Consider the following 18,950-nt stretch of genomic DNA (forward strand, 5'->3'; position numbering starts at 1 on the left):
AATCACAACAAGAATTCTCTTAAAACTTCACACTAGAATTTAGTGCACTTTGTATACACTAACATTTACATTCCAGCTATGTATTCAAGCTTCAAGAATATACAACATAATAAATCATTTACCTTAAGAGACCTGTCTCTTGAAAGAGTGTTTGTCCCCGACAAACCTGACACACGCTAGACACCTTGCTCGGTCGAGCCTCTACAACGTTGTGACGTTATTAAACCAAGACCAGCTACATTTCTCATACTCGTAAACACAACTCATGTCAAACTAGGGGTTTCTCGTGCAACACACGAAACCCGTGATATCGCTTCAAACGTGTTCTAGCATATCCCAATTCAATCTTTAGGGAGGTCAAAATCACGACGTGTTTCACATCACAAATATCCTACTCACATCTTTGTGACAATGATGGTCGACTTTTTCAACAAGTTTATCATTAACCGTTAGATCGTGAAATATTGAGGTTATGTTCTGGAGTTTTTGTCTAGTTGTTATTATCATGCTTTTTGTTTTTTGGGGGTTAAGGGACATGTGATTTAGCTCAGTCCATTCACTCAACTGGTTTAAACTTTCTTGCAGTGTTTCTGATAAACGACTTAAATTGGTGTTACTAGAATGTATGGTTGTGTCATCTGCAAAAAGTTCACATACATTCTCAATGTGAAGGGGAAGGTCATTTATGTATATAGAGAAGAGGAGAGGGCCTAAAACTGACCCTTGTGGTACGCCATATCGTACATCCTGCATACTTGATGCTGAGGCGTTTGCGTGTACAGCCTGTTGCCTGTCACTAAGAAAAGAAGTTATAAGTTCAACAGAATCAATCCCGAGTCCATACAATGTGAGTTTCCTCAGTAACAACTTGTGGTCAATTACATCAAAAGCTTTGGCAAAATCTACAAAAACAGCTCCACAAAATTCATTATCGTTGATCTTTTCCAACCACTGATCAACAAGAGAGACAGGAGTGATGAGCTCTAAATCCAGACTGGTTAGGGTGAAATAATTGATTGTGGTCAAAGTGCGATAATAGGTGTTTGTTTATATGTCGTTCCAGTGGTTTTGATAATACTGACAGTATAGAAATCGGCCTATAATTTGAGGGGTCTTTCTTTTCGCCAGATTTAAACAGAGGAATGATTTTAGCCTGCTTGAGGGCTATTGGAAAATATTTGTGTTCTAAACAGAGATTATAAATGTAAGTGAGGGTGTCAGAAATTACAGGGGCTGATAACTTTAGAATCCTTCCATCAAGCCCGTCTATTCCCCGGGTACCCGTTTGCTTTAAATGAGTGAGTGCGAGAAATACTTCAGGCACCGTAAGCGGAGGAATATTTAACTGAGATGAAATTTGTTTTGATTTACAGAAGTCTTCCAAAACTTCCAATTTATTTAAGGTTGTTTTATCGTTTATAATAACCTTTTCAGCTATTTTGGAAAAATGTGTGTTTAAATCATCAGGTGATATGTCCTTTAGGCAACTTGAAGTAGGTGCAGTCGTTTTATTTGTAAGTTCATTTATTGTTCTTTGAATTTTGTTTTGAAGAAGCAAGGTCTTTAAAATACTTTCTTTTTTTTCAATCGTTTCATTGAATTAACTTTATTTCTCTGTTCTCTATACTCCTCTTCTTTACCGATTGACTTTAAAAAATCACGATGATCAATTGCATCTTGTAATTCATCATCAAACCACTTAGACAATGACAATGACAATGACAATGACAATTCTTTATTTAACGAGGGTAGTAGATTAAGCAGTGGTCTGCTTTTTTACATCCAGCCCTCGCCCTAAAGAGGGACTAACTACAAAAATGAAATAAAAATACAAGATAAAAAATAGAAAATAAAAAACTAAAATTCTACATTTTAACAGATAACTAAAGTGAAAACACATTACACATATGTACACAAAATGCATTGCATTGAGGTAAATTGTGAGTTGATTGATGTGAATTAAGTGGTATAGTGCAGCTTGCACTTTCTCAACATCATGCTCTCTCTCTGTCTCTCTCTGTCTCTCTCTCTGTCTCTCTGTCTCTGTCTCTCTCTCTCTCTCTCTCTCTCTCTCGAGAGAGAGAACAGGATGAATGTATTAAAATGTTCACACGTAGAAGAGATCATGTGAGCTGTTTTGGTGTTCTGGTGCACTTTTTGTGTGTTCTTGACACTCTAAAGTACAAAAAGTGATTGATATCCTGTCTAAATAATATGCAGACGTGATGTCTCTACCTTATTTTGTCAAACATAGCATAGGAGGGGTTGGACCTATGACGCACGCACAAACTCCGCCATAGTTGTTTTTACATTTAGTCAAGTTTTGGCTAAATGTTTTAACATAGAGGGGGAATCGAGACGCGGGTCGTGGTGTATGTGTGTGTGTGTGTGTGTCTATCTGTGCGTGTGTGTGTGTAGAGCGATTCAGACCAAACTACTGGACCGATCTTTATGAAATTTGACATGAGAGTTCCTGGGAATGATATCCCCGGACATGTTTTTCATTTTTTCGATAAATACGTCATATCCGGCTTTTTGCAAAAGTTGAGGCGGCACTGTCACACCCTCATTTTTTAATCAAATGTATTGAAATTTTTTAAAGCAATCTTCGACGAAGGTCGGACTTTGGTATTGCATTTCAGCTTGGTGGCTTAACAATTAATTGATGACTTTGGTCATTAAAAATCTGAAAATTGTAATAATTTTTTTTTATATAAAACGATCCAAATTTACGTTCATCTTATCCTACATCATTTCTTGATTCCAAAAACATATAAATATGTTATATTTGAATTAAAAACAAGCTCTGAAAATTAAAAATATAAAAATTATGATCAAAATTAAATTTCCGAAATCGATTTAAAAACAATTTCATCTTATTCCTTGTCGGTTCCTGATTCCAAAAACATATAGATATGATATGTTTGGATTAAAAACACGCTGAGAAAGTTAAATCTAAGGACTGGGTGGCCGAGTGGTAACGCACTTGCGCTCGGAAGCGAGAGGTTGCGAGTTCGACCCTGGGTCAGGGCGTTAGCAATTTTCTCCCCCCTTTCCTAACCTAGGTGGTGGGTTCAAGTGCTAGTCTTTCGGATGAGACGAAAAACCGAGGTCCCTTCGTGTACACTACATTGGGGTGTGCACGTTAAAGATCCCACGATTGACAAAAGGGTCTTTCCTGGCAAAATTGTATTGGCATAGATAAAAAATGTCCACCAGAATACCCGTGTGACTTGGAATAATAGGCCGTGAAAAGTAGGATATGCGCCGAAATGGCTGCGATCTGCTGGTCGATGTGAATGCGTGATGTATTGTGTAAAAAATTCCATCTCACACGGCATAAATAGATCCTTGCGCCTTGAGTCCGAGTCTGGAGATACGCGCGCGATATAAGACTTCATATAACGTAACAAAACGAAGAGAGGTACAGAAAAGCGTGCTATGCAGCACAGCGAAACCACTACCGCGCTGAACAGGCTCGTCAGTTTCACTCCGTTTTGCACAAGCGGCGGACTACGGTCATTGTGAAAAAATGCAGTGCGTTCAGTTTCATTCTGTGAGTTCCACAGCTTGACTAAATGTAGTAATTTCGCCTTACGCGACTTGTTTTTAACATGCTCTGACACACTGACATGCATGCAGGGGGATGGGGGGGGGGGGGTGTGTGTGTGTGTAGCAAACAATTACCGTCACACGACATGAGTTTTCCTGAATGACGGTGCATCTTCCCGAAGGTACTTCTTGTCATTGATTCAGCATTCTTCATGCGTCAGATGAGTAACCTTTGATCTCCGAAAATAGCTTGCTCTAAGGGAGACAGATATGCGATTGTCACGATAAAACGTGTCCAAGTCAGTCCTAACTCAGACCTTGACGTAGATGCTGAAAGTAAACGGTACAGGAAACTTATTTGCATCACTCGGTGGATCCACACTTTGTTTTTTGGAGCAAAAAAAACCAAGTCGCGTAAGGCGAAATTACTACATTTAGTCAAGCTGTGGAACTCACAGAATGAAACTGAACGTAGTCCACCGCTAGTGCAAAAGGCAGTGGAAGTGACGAGCCTGTTTGGTGCTGTAGCGGTTGCGCTGTGCTTCATAGCACGCTTTACTGTACCTCTCTTCGTTTTAACTTTCTGAGTGTGTTTTTAATCCAAACATATCATATCTATATGTTTTTAAAATCAGGAACCGACAAGGAATAAGATGAAAGTGTTTTTAAATTGATTTCGAAAATTTAATTTTGATCATAATTTTTATATTTTTAATTTTCAGAGCTTGTTTTGAATCCAAATATAACATATTTATATGTTTTTGGAATCAGGAAAAGATGAAGAAAAAGATGAACGTAAATTTGGATCGTTTTATAATTTTGTTTTATTTTTTTACAATTTTCAGATTTTTAATGACCAAAGTCATTAATTAATTTTTAAGCCACCAAGCTGAAATGCAATACCGAAGTCCGGCCTTCGTCGAAGATTGCTTGGCCAAAATTTCAATCAATTTGATTGAAAAATGAGGGTGTGACAGTGCCGCCTCAACTTTTACAAAAAGCCGGATATGACGTCATAAAAGACATTTATCGGAAAAAAGAAAAAAACATCCGGGGATATCATTCTCAGGAACTCTCATGTAAAATTTCATAAAGATCGGTCCAGTAGTTTGGTCTGAATCGCTCTACACACACACACGCACAGACAGACAGACACACACACACACACACATACACCACGACCCTCGTCTCGATTCCCCCTCTATGTTAAAACATTTAGTCAAAAATGTAAAAAGGAGGACGAGAGGACGAACCGTATATAAAACTAGTTTTCACCGCTTCAAAACTTTTAGTGATTGCAGACTTGGACTTCAAAAGATGAACGGTGTAGTTCGTGTGAGACCGACGCCTGTGGATTCAAAAGTCAGTGTTCCTTATCGTTTTTAAGACTGAAATGAAAGCCACTTTAATCTAGATCAGATAAGTGTGTAATATTCTTTGCCATTGACTGGAAGAAAATCAACTGCAACATATTGTTTTCGAGACTAAAAGCTAAGCGACACGAATATACAATTGTGGGTCATTGCCACCAAGACTGAAAGAAAACAAGTCACGTAAGGCGAAATTACTACATTTAGTCAAGCTGTGGAACTCACATAATAAAACTGAACGCACTGCATTTATGCTGTGCATAAAATCATTTTTGCATGTTCAGATGTGCGAGGATAGACAAGAATTTAAGATAAAAAGTTTTCCGAAACCGGACAATCAGCCAGCGCCAGCCAGCGCCACAGTCACCACCACAACCACATGAAACGTTCATTGCCAGTTTACGCTGAAAATGTTTATTGGTCGACACCACAGGTCGTTCATTTTCAGCGCAGATAATGCATACAAAATCAGTGGAATATTTTCATAAATTCCACAAAAACTATGATTGACATAATCATATACATTGGGTTGTACATTTGCATAAATTCACCAAGAACAAAAATTGTCTTACACATCATAGATGGCATTGTCCACTATGTATTAGCTTACTGTTTTTTGTTCTTGTTTCCAGCTTCACCAACAAGCTGTCAAATTTTACTAGACTGGTCACCGGGTTACTTCCCTTTATCTACCGCTTTCTGCATCCGCTCATTAGACCATCATCAAAAAACTTATATTGGCAACTCTAAAAAACAATAAACATTGTGTTTTAGCCCAATTAAAGCACATCGATTAAATACATAATGTCTGTCATTCACCACCAATCCGGCGGTACGCGCCCACACAACTACGTTATGGTGGAGTAAGGGGATGGCGGTGGGGTTGAAAATTTTCGCACAGTTGTTTGGGACGTCTGGCACTGGCTACCGCAGATGCAGAAATGGCAGAGAGACTGATCTTGGGCCGGCTGGCCAATGGGAAGACGGCATTCCGCTCATTAGTTATGCATATGACCTGTGCTCTGGCACCGTCTATACACCACAATCTCGCTTCTCTTCACACCCAAAAATATCATTTATGCTGTGCATAAAATCATTTTTGCATGTTCAGATGTGCGAGGATAGACAAGAATTTAAGATAAAAAGTTTTCCGAAACCGGACAATCAGCCAGCGCCAGCCAGCGCCACAGTCACCACCACAACCACATGAAACGTTCATTGCCAGTTTACGCTGAAAATGTTTATTGGTCGACACCACAGGTCGTTCATTTTCAGCGCAGATAATGCATACAAAATCAGTGGAATATTTTCATAAATTCCACAAAAACTATGATTGACATAATCATATACATTGGGTTGTACATTTGCATAAATTCACCAAGAACAAAAATTGTCTTACACATCATAGATGGCATTGTCCACTATGTATTAGCTTACTGTTTTTTGTTCTTGTTTCCAGCTTCACCAACAAGCTGTCAAATTTTACTAGACTGGTCACCGGGTTACTTCCCTTTATCTACCGCTTTCTGCATCCGCTCATTAGACCATCATCAAAAAACTTATATTGGCAACTCTAAAAAACAATAAACATTGTGTTTTAGCCCAATTAAAGCACATCGATTAAATACATAATGTCTGTCATTCACCACCAATCCGGCGGTACGCGCCACCACCTGATGACTCACATCAGGTACCGCCACCAAGCAAAATCGACCTTTCTCGGAAAGTTGCACTGCACACTTTCTTATAATCCCAGGCTGCACTGCACACCTGTGATCCCATGTTAATGTTCTGCTGCACTGCACGCAGACATGTGCCTGACCTCCCCCTTTCTGTTGCACTGCACACAGAGAGAAGCCCTACGTTTTACCTGATCTACCAGTTGTGCACCCTGATGTAAGACAAGAAAGCGTTAGAAGACCATCTGCCCGCCTGACGGATTTGAGCGTCCGATGCCCCGTTCCGAGCCATGTGGGAGGCACCCCCAATCCTAAAGCTATGCGATTTGAAGTTCTGTTTGGGCAGGCCACAAAATTGGAAAACCAACTGTAGTTGCTCGTTGAATTCCCTGGCCGTTATGGGTGCCCCCGACATAGCTCGGAACAACGGCCCCGTTGCGTTCCCACGAATGCTCATGTAGGCCCGCATGGCCTCTACCGCGCATGGGACGCCTGCCTTGGCTTTCTCTACGGTATGGGTAACTGGTTTTGCGCTAGATTTGAAATTGCGGAACGTTATGGTCAATGCCTGTCCGTCCAGTCGGACATCTCCCCTATGCAATACGTTTTCTGGTTCCCGGGATACCGCCATTTCCCCCACCCGCAATAATGAGTGAAAGGCCAAGGTGCACATAGCCCGGAAACGTATCTTCTCGTAGTTCTCCCCAATGGCCACCTCGCTCTTCTCCATAATTGAGTTAAGGATAGGGACAGTAATGGGCAACCTTGTATCCTTCCCTTTGTCACCCACCCTTTTGCACCCCTGCAGTAGTCTTTTGACAGTATAATCAATAGTGGGATCCCCTAACCCATTCAATTTATGGACGCAACTGATTGCTGAAACTGCGGACATCACCGTTGAAGCCGCCTTCCCTTCCTCATGCAACGAACCAATGTACAGACACACCGCTGCAGTGCTCATTGGCAAGGAAGTAGAAAACCCTCTCTGTTTCAAAAAACTAGTCACGCTCACCCAGGTCCTTCTATATGCTTGTTGTGTCCCTTTGGCGTACGAGGCTGTCAACAGCTCTCCTAGTCGCCTATCCCCCCCAATTGTTCTGGCAGAGGTGAAATCCCAACCGGAAGTGGCTCTGCATGTGGACACAATTGCCGGAACCTCGTCATCGGAGTGTCCAGAGTGCCCAGCCATGCCTGAGTTGGATTTTCCACCCGTAGAGGTGGTCGATCCTGCGGGCGATGCCTCAGGCGCCGGCGTCTTGGCGGCCCGAATCTCCGCAATCTCCTTCCTCAGGGCCTTCTGCTCAGCAAGGAGCTGGGTTAGCGACTCCTTCACGCCCATTTCGTCCTCTCCTTCAGCCTCCTCGTCTCGAAACCTCTTCGGGGGCTGCTTTGAGGGACGCCCCGGTCGCTTGGTTGGACGCTTCGACATCCTGAAACATTTCAAAGGCCACTAAGCATCAGGGGCCTATTTTTTTTTTTTTTTTTTTTTTTTTTTTTTTTTTTTTTTTTTTTTTTTTTTTTTTTTTTTTTTATATATATGCAGCACGGGCTGTACCAATAAAACATTCCCCATGAAGTCACAACCGGTTCTACCAAACCAGAACCAACAATGACGTCACTCCAGAAGCTGGAAAGGATATTCCCTCCTATTCCACTCCCGGCATCAAAGCTCTGCGTCTGGCGTCTTCGGTAGAACCCAACCACTTCAGTCTGGGAATAAACCTTGGTACCCCGTTCGTGCTGCATCTACACTCCTATTGTGGTTCTGCCCTCAGCACGAGAGTACACCTAAGAAAACACTGTCAATCTGATCATGCAGCACGGGCTGTACCAATACACATTCCCCATGAAGTCACAACCGGTTCTACCAAACCAGAACCAACAATGACGTCACTCCAAAAGCTGGAAAGGATACCCCATCCTATTCCACTCCCGGCATCAAAGCTCTGCGTCTGGCGTCTTCGGTAGAACCCAACCACTTCAGTCTGGGAATAAACCTTGGTACCCCGTCCGTGCTGCATCTACCCCTATTGTGGTTCTGCCATCAGCACGAGAGGATACCGGCTATCACTATTAGCCCCCACTTCCCTCTCACCCGCTGAACAACCACAACACCTTCTTACCTCATTGGTCTATATGCCGACTGTCCAACAGAACTTTTCTCAGTGCTCTGTACAGTAGCATGTGCCCCGACCCTGACAGATGAATCCCATCTGCTAAAAAATGTTTCTGATACTGAGCAAACTTCTCTGCTGGAGGGAAAGCCACGTAGTGGGGGAACAAACCCACTATCCTGTGTGCCGTTTTCAGCTGTTGATGAAGAAGCCTATTCACCTCCCTGGCTATGTCATTGAAACCCCCCCAGCCACTGTATCTCTGTGTCATCCCTGACACCACCACTACTGAGTTTGCCAATGTTTGCACCCTCACACACAGATGCCACAGCTCACGAAACACTTTATTCGGTGTCGTTCCGGGAACAATATTATTGTCCCCCACCATTAGCACTATCACTCCCCATTTTTTCCGGGTGAAAATGGCCCTGTTCTGTTCTAGCATTGATTCAACGTCGCTTATTTTTCGGCCCCCTCTCCCATCGAATATCTGCTCAAAACCATCAAAACCTAAATCTGGCCGCACCCCCTCATCTGTGTTCACAAATCGCTGAAACCTCCACGTGAAAGAGTGCCCGACCACCGCACAACTTGTAAACATTTTCGCTCCCGCCGTCTTTCTTCACAAAGAAACTAGTCACGTGACCGAGCGATTCGCGTTGCCACTGCTCGGACCAATTTTAATGCCAGGAGAAGATGATACTGTCTTCTTTTCTCCCTGAACACTTTTACTGACGGCTGTCAGCTAATTGTACCATCACCGTCTACCTAGCTATCACCCTCGTTCCTTCGAGTGTCACTCCCGGCAAACGTGAAACCACGTGTTTCTGCCTACGGTGCCACGCTGTCTCCCAGTTTCCCAAACTCCAAACTTTCCTTGCAGACAACTAATTGGCCCCACTCGAGCCTATTACCGCTGTTTCGATCTCAATCGCCCCTCTCGACAATCAAGCAACAAAACAAAACAAAACAAGGTAAAAGTACGTGTACCTTCTCTTTCCAAAATCCTTGAAACGTTGAAAATTTTCGCACAGTTGTTTGGGACGTCTGGCACTGGCTACCGCAGATGCAGAAATGGCAGAGAGACTGATCTTGGGCCGGCTGGCCAATGGGAAGACGGCATTCCGCTCATTAGTTATGCATATGACCTGTGCTCTGGCACCGTCTATACACCACAATCTCGCTTCTCTTCACACCCAAAAATATCATTTTTACACAATGACCGTAGTCCGCCGCTAGTGCAAAAGGCAGTGAAAGTGACGAGCCTGTTCAGCGCGGTAGCGGTTGCGCTGTACTGCATAGCACGCTTTACTGTACCTCTCTTCGTTTTAACTTTCTGAGCGTGTTTTTAATCCAAACATATCATATCTATATGTTTTTGGAATCAGGAACCGACAAGGAATAAGATGAAATTGTTTTTTAAAACGATTTCGGAAATTTGATTTTAATCATAATTTTTATATTTTTAATTTTCAGAGCTTGTTTTTAATCCGAATATAACATATTTATATGTTTTTGGAATCAGAACATGATGAAAAATAAAATAAAAGTAATTTTGGATCGTTTTATAAAAAAAATTATTTTAATTACAATTTTCAGATTTTTAATGACCAAAGTCATTAATTAATTTTTAAGCCTCCATGCTGAAATGCAATACCGAAGTCCGGCCTTTGTCGAAGATTGCTTGGCCAAAATTTCAATCAATTTGATTGAAAAATGAAGGTGTGACAATGCCGCCTCAACTTTTACAAAAAGCCGGATATGACGTCATAAAAGACATTTATCGAAAAAATGAAAACAATTTCTGGGGATATCATACCCAGGAACTCTCATGTAAAATTTCATAAAGATCGGTCCAGTAGTTTACTCTGAATCGCTCTACACACACACGCACAGACAGACCGATACACACACAGACACACATACACCACACACACACACACACACACACACACACACACATACACACACACACACACACACACATACACATACACCACGACCCTCGTCTCGATTCCCCCTCTATGTTAAAACATTTAGTCAAAACTTGACTAAATGTGAAAAGCAATAACAAGGTCTGGAGAGTTTTGTTCAGTCCCGCGTATCTACTGAGCCAGAATTTGCTTCGGGAATATTGATTCTTGGAAAATTTCGACGTACGACATGTTTGACAAACTCCTTGGGAACTATTCGGCCCAAATGGTAAGGAACCACGGAGTTTCTTCGATAATATTATTTTTTTGTTATTGCCCGCCAGAAAGGGATTTCTCCCTTCTTCACAAGAGATACATCCTTTTGGGAGAGAATTATCAATTTGTTGTCATGCATGGTCAAGTTGATTTTTTTCATTGCAACTTCGATTTGTGCAACTCCGTTAATACGTTACGGTCTCTTGAATAGACTAATTTTTAAAGTGCATAGGGAGAGAGAGAGAGAGAGAGAGAGAGAGAGAGAGAGAGAGAGAGAGAGAGAGAGAGAGAGAGAGAGAGAGAGAGAGAGAGAGAGAGAGAGAGAGAGAGAGAGACAGAGAGACAGAGAGAGAGAGAGGTAAAGACAAAGAGAGAAAGAGACAAAGAGAGTGTTCAATAGTTTTCTTCCGCATTGATTTTAGGTTTGTTACAGAAGATAAGCTTGGTGTTTGTTTTATTATTTTCTCCAAAGTACGGATAACGCCAGTTTGTGTATTTTCTCCAAAGTACGGATAACGCCAGTTTGTGTATTTTCGAAAATACTTACCGCGGTATTGATTTTTGGGGCTGAAAAAGTTGAAGGTGTTTTGAATGGAATCGTTTGAATAAACTTCCTATTTTGTCATAATTTAGATATTATAATATTTTTTTTTAATTTCTAAGAATGAGGATGGTAACTGCTATGGAAAGCGTTCCAAAGACAAATATTTACATTCAAAAAATCAAATATTTATCGATGACGTGTTATCTCTTCAAATGAATCTGGGTAATGTCAGACATATTGAGAGCTGCACGCAAGCCCTTCAGAATCTATCGACTCAATAACATGTAACATTAAACATTAGTAAATCAATCAATCACACACACACACACACACACACACACACACACACACACACACACACACACACACACACACACACACACACACGCACGCACGTACGCACGCACGCACCCACGCACGCACGCACGCACAGACACACGCGTGCACGCACACACACACACACACACACACGCACACGCACGCATACAGTGCCATTTGAAATGATAACGTGTCGAATCTCCCCCTCTCTCTCTTTCTCTCTCTCTCTCTGTTTATCTCTTTGTCCGTCTGTCTATATCTCTTTTCCTTTTTGGACTCTACCTGCTGTGTGTATATGTTGCTGTCTGTTAATGCTACTGTATGATATCTCTTTCCTTCTTCACAATCATAAAACATGATACAGTCCGACACATGTCTGGCCATCATGACATAGTGAAATAATGGCTTCCTTTCCTGTAATTTCCTGTAGCATTTCAGAAAGCCTCTGAAAACGCATTATCATTTTTTTTGTTCCCAAAAAGAGGAGAGAGACATTTACGACAACTTTACTTCAGGACAGATTTTTAAACTTTTCTAAAAAAACAAAATAAGCTGTCTTATTTTGGTTCAAGGCATAAAAGACCAAAGATAATAGTATTAAGACTTTGGAAACTGTTTCAAAATATGGACAGCATACTATGCATGTTGTGTGTTCGCTTGTTTTGAATAGCCTTATGAAAATGTCTGCAAGAGTGATGAAAACTGTGCGAAACAATTATTGCAACAACTTTCGTTCTACTAAAGCATTCATTCCTGTGTTATTTCTGTCAAACTTTCTATGATATTAACTTGGCTACCTGGCACACTTTTTGTATCAACGATTGTTTAATTGATAAGGGTCACGTGACCGCCGCTCAAAAATCGACCTGACAAAAACGTAAGAATTAAAAAAATCGACAAAATTTAAAAAAGGCACGAATTGGCAACTTTTGCAAGCAAGGAAAAAGGCAAATAAATTATTTATTCAGAACAGGTTGTTTAGTTTAGCTATATTGCGTATTTCTTATGTTATGCCATTCCTTCTGATGCAGGTGTCGATCGCACGAGCGGTCCAAAGAAAGGAGGTTTTTGCGTCAAGTTTAATGACAAAAAGCGCGTATTTCAGCAATGAACCAGTGGATTGCTTAGAAACTTTCAGAATCATGAACAGAACCTGAAAGCCTGGTCCATTCAGGTGTTCTTGTGCTGTTTCCAGAGAATCTTTGAGAAGCTGGTCATCGTGTCGCCCAGTTGAAAAGCAAACTAGGTCGAGTGCCTAGCTAGCATTACAAAAAGCGCAAGGTCGCTGACCAGTGTCGTGCTCTCGTGAGTGGAAAAGGTCGCTTGCTGGTAACATGAAGAATAAGTAGGGATGAAGGGATAGGGGTAAAATGACAAAGATTAAGAACAACAAATCTGAGAAAGCGGGTTCGTAAGGAGGAGGGAGTCTTACATTGCGAGGTCGTGTCTTGGCGTGTGTGTGCGAGTGTGCGAGGGCTGTATTTTGTATATTGATTATTTGATACATGTATAAATGTGTCTCCAGGAATATGTTTTGTTTTAATCTTGTGTCGATACTATTTAGTTCTGCCTCGTTATTAGCCATTGAGTATAACTCATCATTGCTTTGTTGTTGTTCTTTGGCCATTTACGTTGAATGACTTGTTATACATTGACATTGATAGTTTTATTCTTCTTCTTCTTCGTCGTTCGCTAGATAGTTTTATCATAAGAACCTTTTCTAATTCCTATTAACTCGATGTTCTTTAACTATATTTATACATAAATGCATATTGTAAAGCAGTATGCATTGTTAGAGGATTTTTTAGTAGCAGTGTTTAAATGTCGAAGCTGCTTTTCCCAGTTTTACCTAAGAGACCGACTGTATATTGTGTTATTGTATTTGTCAGACTTGATTGTACCAAGTCTCTACACATGTTGTAATGCGCTTAGAGCCAAATATTTTTGTTTTTTTGTAAGGGATAGGCGCAATATAAATACACTTTATTATTATTATTATAGAAGAAGAGTTGCACTGTACTGTTACCCTTGGAAATAAAGATTCTCCTTGACGGAGACACGTGCGCACTTGTACCCAAAGAAATCGGCAGTGAATTTGGGTACTTATAGTGCATTTGTACAAACACACTATTCTCTGCCTTTCTGTCATCAAGAAATAATATAAAAACTTCCCTTTCGGGCCATGTAAGATGGTTGAACAAGCTGACACCCAAACCACACAAACCACACATTGAGAAAATATTCGTCTGCGTAAGATTTTGTTATGCAAGTTCTTGTCATCCAAAAAAACAAGCCACGATTTTTTTGCAAATATTCTTGTGCGTGTGTTATTGTGGTGCCAGTTCTTGTCATCCCAAAAAACAAGCCAAAATTTTTTTTGCAAATTTTCTTGTGCGTGTGTTATTGTTGTGCCAGTTCTTGTCATCCAAAAAAACAAGCCACGATGTTTTTGCAAATATTCTTGTGCGTGTGTTATTGTGGTGCCAGGTTTTGGTTGTCTAGACATTTTTCTTTCGCGTACTTCTTACGTGGGTGGCCTCTAAACTCACCTTGAGTCGTACGTTTTAAGTCTCTACGACTCGTGTCAGACACGCTGACGTCCAGTCCACCATTTTTTCATGAGAGCTTATGTATGTCTGTTTTCTTAAAGGTACAGACCTCAAAGAAAAAGCTCCCGCTTCTATGTGTGTGTGTGTGTGTGTGTGTGTGTGTGTGTGTGTGTGTGTGTGTGGATATGTGTGTGTGTGTGTGTGTGCGTTCATATATGTGTGTGTGCGTGTGGCGTGCGTGCGCGCGCGCGCGTTTACGTGTGTGAGTGTCACATAATCTGACGCTTCACCTTCAGGGTTTTAGTGCGCCTAGTTGTATTCTTACCGGGACAGTTAAAGGAGAGTGACGATGAGTTGGACACATTATCCAAAGCCTATTTCAAGAGAAACTAGGTTAAACTCTTTTTGCGCTTGGCGTATGGTTTTTAAACGGTTTATCCCGTTTGCAATGTATGTGTCCTTGTAAACATGTCGGAGAGTGTCAGACCAAGGACGGATATGAGGAAGTGTCTGGAGAAAGTGAAGAGCTCCATTGTTCTTTCTTAGTACGGTTTTACTTGTTTCGTGCAGACCTTTGCAGATTGTTGTGAAAGTACACACACATGTGTGCACACATAGAAACAGTGAGACAAACGCACGCACAAGAGAGAGAGAGAGAGAGAGAGAGAGAGAGAGAGAGAGAGAGAGAGAGAGAGAGAGACTCAGTTATGTGTGTGTGTGTGTGTGTGTGTGTGTGTGTGTGTGTGTGTGTGTGTGCATGCGTGCAAAAGTGAGTGCGTGCATGCGTTTCCCTGTAAAACGGACATTTCAGAAAGTAGGAACGGAAGCTAAGGGTGACACTGGCATTAAAAAAAAAGCATCTTATTTGAATTAGCCGATATGTATCTTTAGTTAAGGAAAAAAGTTCGCTGACTATTTGCATTCTTATATTACGAATCTCGCGTTATCAATCAATCAATCAATAGGAGGCTTATATCACGCATATTCCGTGGGTACAGTTCTAGGCGCTCTGCAATGATGCCGTGTGAGATGAAATTGTATACGGCCAGTAGATTGCAGCCATTTCGGCGCATTACCTTTCACGGCCTATTATTCCCAGTCACACGTACGGGTATAGGTAGACAATTATTAACTGCGCCTAAGCAATTTTGCCAGGAAAGACCCTTTTGTCAATCGTGGGATCTTTAACGTGCACACCCCAATGTGTGTACACGGGGGGTATTCGGAGGGGTTAAAACTGTATTTTTTAAGAGGACAGCTATTCTGTGTTGTGAAAACTGCCATTTTCCACTGCAACATCTTACCTATAGATCTGCTCATGCACAAGATATAGGGGAAGGAAGAGAAGCATTATGTTGACAGTTGTGAGGTCACGCGTTTTGCGTAATTCATAACCATTCTTGCCTCAAGCGGCACTGTTTCTGTCTGCAAGAAAAAGTGTCCTCAACTTTAAAAGATAAGACTGACTTTAGCCCCCAGAGTACTACTTGCCACTTGTCTCTCTCCCCCCCCCCCCACCCCCCTCCCTAGTTGGCGTCGTTTTACGTGTAGCGAACAATCAATCTTTTCTTCGGACGCATTGTAAACACGTTTTTCTTCTTCTTGAGGTTGTATTTTTCCATCTATTTTCAGCTTTTGTTTTGCTTAAAACATTGTGCGTTGCTTAAGATAATTTAGGATGTTTCATTTGTTTCTTCTTCCGTGTGAAACGTTCACAAAAAAGGCGTAAACATTGTGTTTTCCTTTCGCAAGTGTCTCACACAAAAACACAAGAGACTGGGCAACTTTTATGTAAACTAGGCGAACGATGTGAAAGAGAGAGGATCTACAACCAAGAGCGTCTCAAATCTTGAACAAGAACAAAGAGAACCAGAACGAGAACAAGAAAAAGCAGAAGAAAGAACGAGAACAAGAAGAAAAAGAACAACAGAAATCTTGGAGGTCACTTTCGACCGTTTATGTGTTGATTAGAACAATTTTAAGTCGTAGCATTAAACACATTTATATTCAACATTTGAAACTGATTTTTGTTTATTCTTTTGGTTCCAGGGTAGAAGCAAAATGAAGAAAGCCAAAGGAAGACTCGCCGCCCTGACTATGCCCGACTTTCTGACGCGGCGTAACAATGACGTCACAGTGCGTGTCTTTACTGTCGATGACGTAAACGGTCCCCGCTATGACGTACTTGCTGCGGGTAAGAAACTGGTTGTGTGTGTGTGTGTTTGTGAGCGTGCACGTGTGTTTGTGGGTGCGTATGTGTGTGTATGCGTATGTGTGTATGTGTGTGTCAGTGTGTGTGTGTGTTTGTGACTGCGTATATGTGTGAATGACTGTGTGTGTGTGTGTGTGTGTGTGTGTGTGTGTGTGTGTGTGTGTGTGTGTGTGTGTGTGTGTGTGTGTGTGTGTGTACTTGCGTGCATACTTACGTGAGTGCACAGCTTTGAGAAGAACGAATTTCAGAACGTAACATTTACCTTTGTTAGTCCTTTGAGAAAGGTTGGGGGGGGGGGGGGGGGGAGGGGGTGCGGGGCGACAATGTTTGTATGTTTTGCATGTGTGTGTCTGTGTGTGCCAGCCCTTGTAAGATTGTTATCTATTTATGTTCATATGATTACACTGGGCTTATCAAAATAATGTGTTTATTTCCAGGTGATGCTACCATCTCGCCTACCACACCGATCACCCCCACTTCACCCAACAACAACGGTAGCAGCAGCAACAAAACCATCAAGCCACCAACAATCACCATCAGTCCTTCAGAATACCTCAACTTACCTCAGTTCAGCGGCGTGCCTCTAAGCATCGAACCAGAACCCTACACAGCCGACTCTCCCATCTCTCCAAACACTCCCCCGTTTGCTAAAAAGACCTCCTCCCCTCAGAAGAACGTGCCACAGATTACCCTGAAGAGACGAGAAAGCGGTTACGAAGCCGACCTGGCTTTGATTGAATCGCGCCGATCTGAGCGCTCCATTTCCTTCTCCTCCATCTCTACCGTCTCCTCCGCTTCTTCGTCCTGCTCGACAGCTTCCCGCCCCTACTCCCCTCTCATGCACCTCTCCGCCAGCCAACTCTTTCTAGCCGACGATGACGGCCGGTCCTCTATGTCGTCATCGCTGACGTCACTCTCGGGCTACTCCACCGCGGAGAGTCAAGCCTCCGGCGACAGCGGGATCTCCCTTAAAGACCGACGATGCGTCAGCTTCAGCAACTTTCACGCGGAGTTCAACCACCTGGAGAAGAGCAAGTACCGATGGGAGAAAGACAACCAGACGGCGACTGTTCCCTCCAAGAACCGGCTGAGCAGTCATTCGTTTTCAGGGGCCACAGATGGGGGGCATCACCACGCGGAGTTCAACCACCTGGAGAAGAGCAAGTACCGATGGGAGAAAGACATCCAGACGGCGACTGTTCCCTCCAAGAACCGGCTGAGCAGTCATTCGTTTTCAGGGGCCACAGATGGGGGGCATCACCATCGAAAGCATAGCGGGTCCTACGGCGACATGGGGCTACATCCTCACCATGCTTGTGTGGATCCGCTTCGCTCCACCCGCTGTCGTTCCGTCAGTTGCGCCAGTCTCAACACTGTGGCCAACGAGGTGGAATTCAGCGGGTCTGCGTTTGCCGCCAAGCTGTACAACCGGATAGGCAAAAAGACCGACAAGAGCGACGCCCTGCGAAACGTCAGCCATGTTTGCCACGTGTACAAAGGGACGCTACTCCTGACGGACATCCTGGAAGGGAAGATAACTTTCATGGGGCACCATGGACGCACGATGAAAGAGTTCATCACGGAATCGGGGTCAGAGCCCTGGTGCGCATGCGTCACACGTAAAGGTCATGTAGCCGTGACTCTGCGGCGTCAGTCGTGCGTGACGGTGTGGTCCGGCCACGGTTCGTTGGTGCGAGAATTTGGCCACGACGTTCTGAAATGCCCCACAGGACTGGCCTGTGACTACAAAGGGCGGTTCATCGTGACAGACGAACGGACCAACCGAGTAGCCATCTTCAGTGACACTGGAAAGTTCATCCGTTACCTTGGCTACAGAAACACTGCGACAGATAACTCCTCCAAGCAGGGAATTTGTGGTCCAGATCGCCGAAGGAGGAAAGCTGGTGTCGCCCAGGGTCCTTCAAACTCGAGTCAACATCATGCAGAAAATATGAATGAAAAGCTGGAAGCAGACACTGTCTTCTTGACAAACGAAGAAGAGAAGGACTCAGACGAGAGAAACTGCAACAACGGGCACGGTGAATTGAATGGAGTCTTGTCCGTCATCCTGGAAAAAAGCCACGGTAACGACAAAGCTGACAATGGAAAACAGCTCCAGCAAGCTCAAAGCCGCCTCCAAAGGCTCCGCAGAAGACGCACAGCAGAACAACTCCGAAACTTCAACCATGAACAGCAACGAAGAAGACTCCAAACCGTTCGAGTTCTCCCTTCCGCGTTACGTCTGTATAACCAGCAGCGGGGAAAATCGTGGTGTCCGATTCTGGCAGCCACACGGTCAAGGTGTTTTCCACTGAAGGAGACTACCTCCACTCTATCGGACACCACGGGAGCGGTGACGGCAACCTCAAAGTTCCCTACGGCATCTGCTGACCAGCAGGAGAACATTTACATCGCCGACCACT

The 18,950-nt window shown here is 42.9% G+C and overlaps 2 protein-coding genes across 2 annotated transcripts in view; one reads left to right on the top strand and one right to left on the bottom strand.

Moving 5' to 3' along the window:
- Positions 1-5,311: 5,311 nt before the first annotated feature.
- LOC138947225 (uncharacterized) lies at positions 5,312-9,904 on the bottom strand. Its single transcript, XM_070318664.1, has 2 exons — positions 9,706-9,904; positions 5,312-8,031 (listed from the first exon to the last, which is right to left on the bottom strand). The coding sequence occupies exon 2, from the start codon at positions 8,028-8,030 to the stop codon at positions 6,798-6,800; it is 1,233 nt and encodes a 410-aa protein (XP_070174765.1). The 5' UTR covers position 8,031; positions 9,706-9,904; the 3' UTR covers positions 5,312-6,797.
- Positions 9,905-10,668: 764 nt separating this feature from the next.
- LOC138946735 (uncharacterized) overlaps positions 10,669-18,950 on the top strand; it is an 8,702-nt gene continuing 420 nt past the window's right edge. Inside the window, exons 1-3 of the mRNA XM_070318137.1 lie at positions 10,669-10,917; positions 16,365-16,509; positions 16,965-18,907. Coding sequence (XP_070174238.1) covers positions 10,879-10,917; positions 16,365-16,509; positions 16,965-18,907 — 2,127 coding nt within the window. The 5' untranslated portion in view covers positions 10,669-10,878. The remainder of the gene's footprint in view (positions 10,918-16,364; positions 16,510-16,964; positions 18,908-18,950) is intronic.

The sequence above is a fragment of the Littorina saxatilis genome, linkage group LG14, assembly GCF_037325665.1.
Source record: "Littorina saxatilis isolate snail1 linkage group LG14, US_GU_Lsax_2.0, whole genome shotgun sequence".
NCBI classification, from domain to species: Eukaryota; Metazoa; Mollusca; class Gastropoda; order Littorinimorpha; family Littorinidae; genus Littorina; species Littorina saxatilis.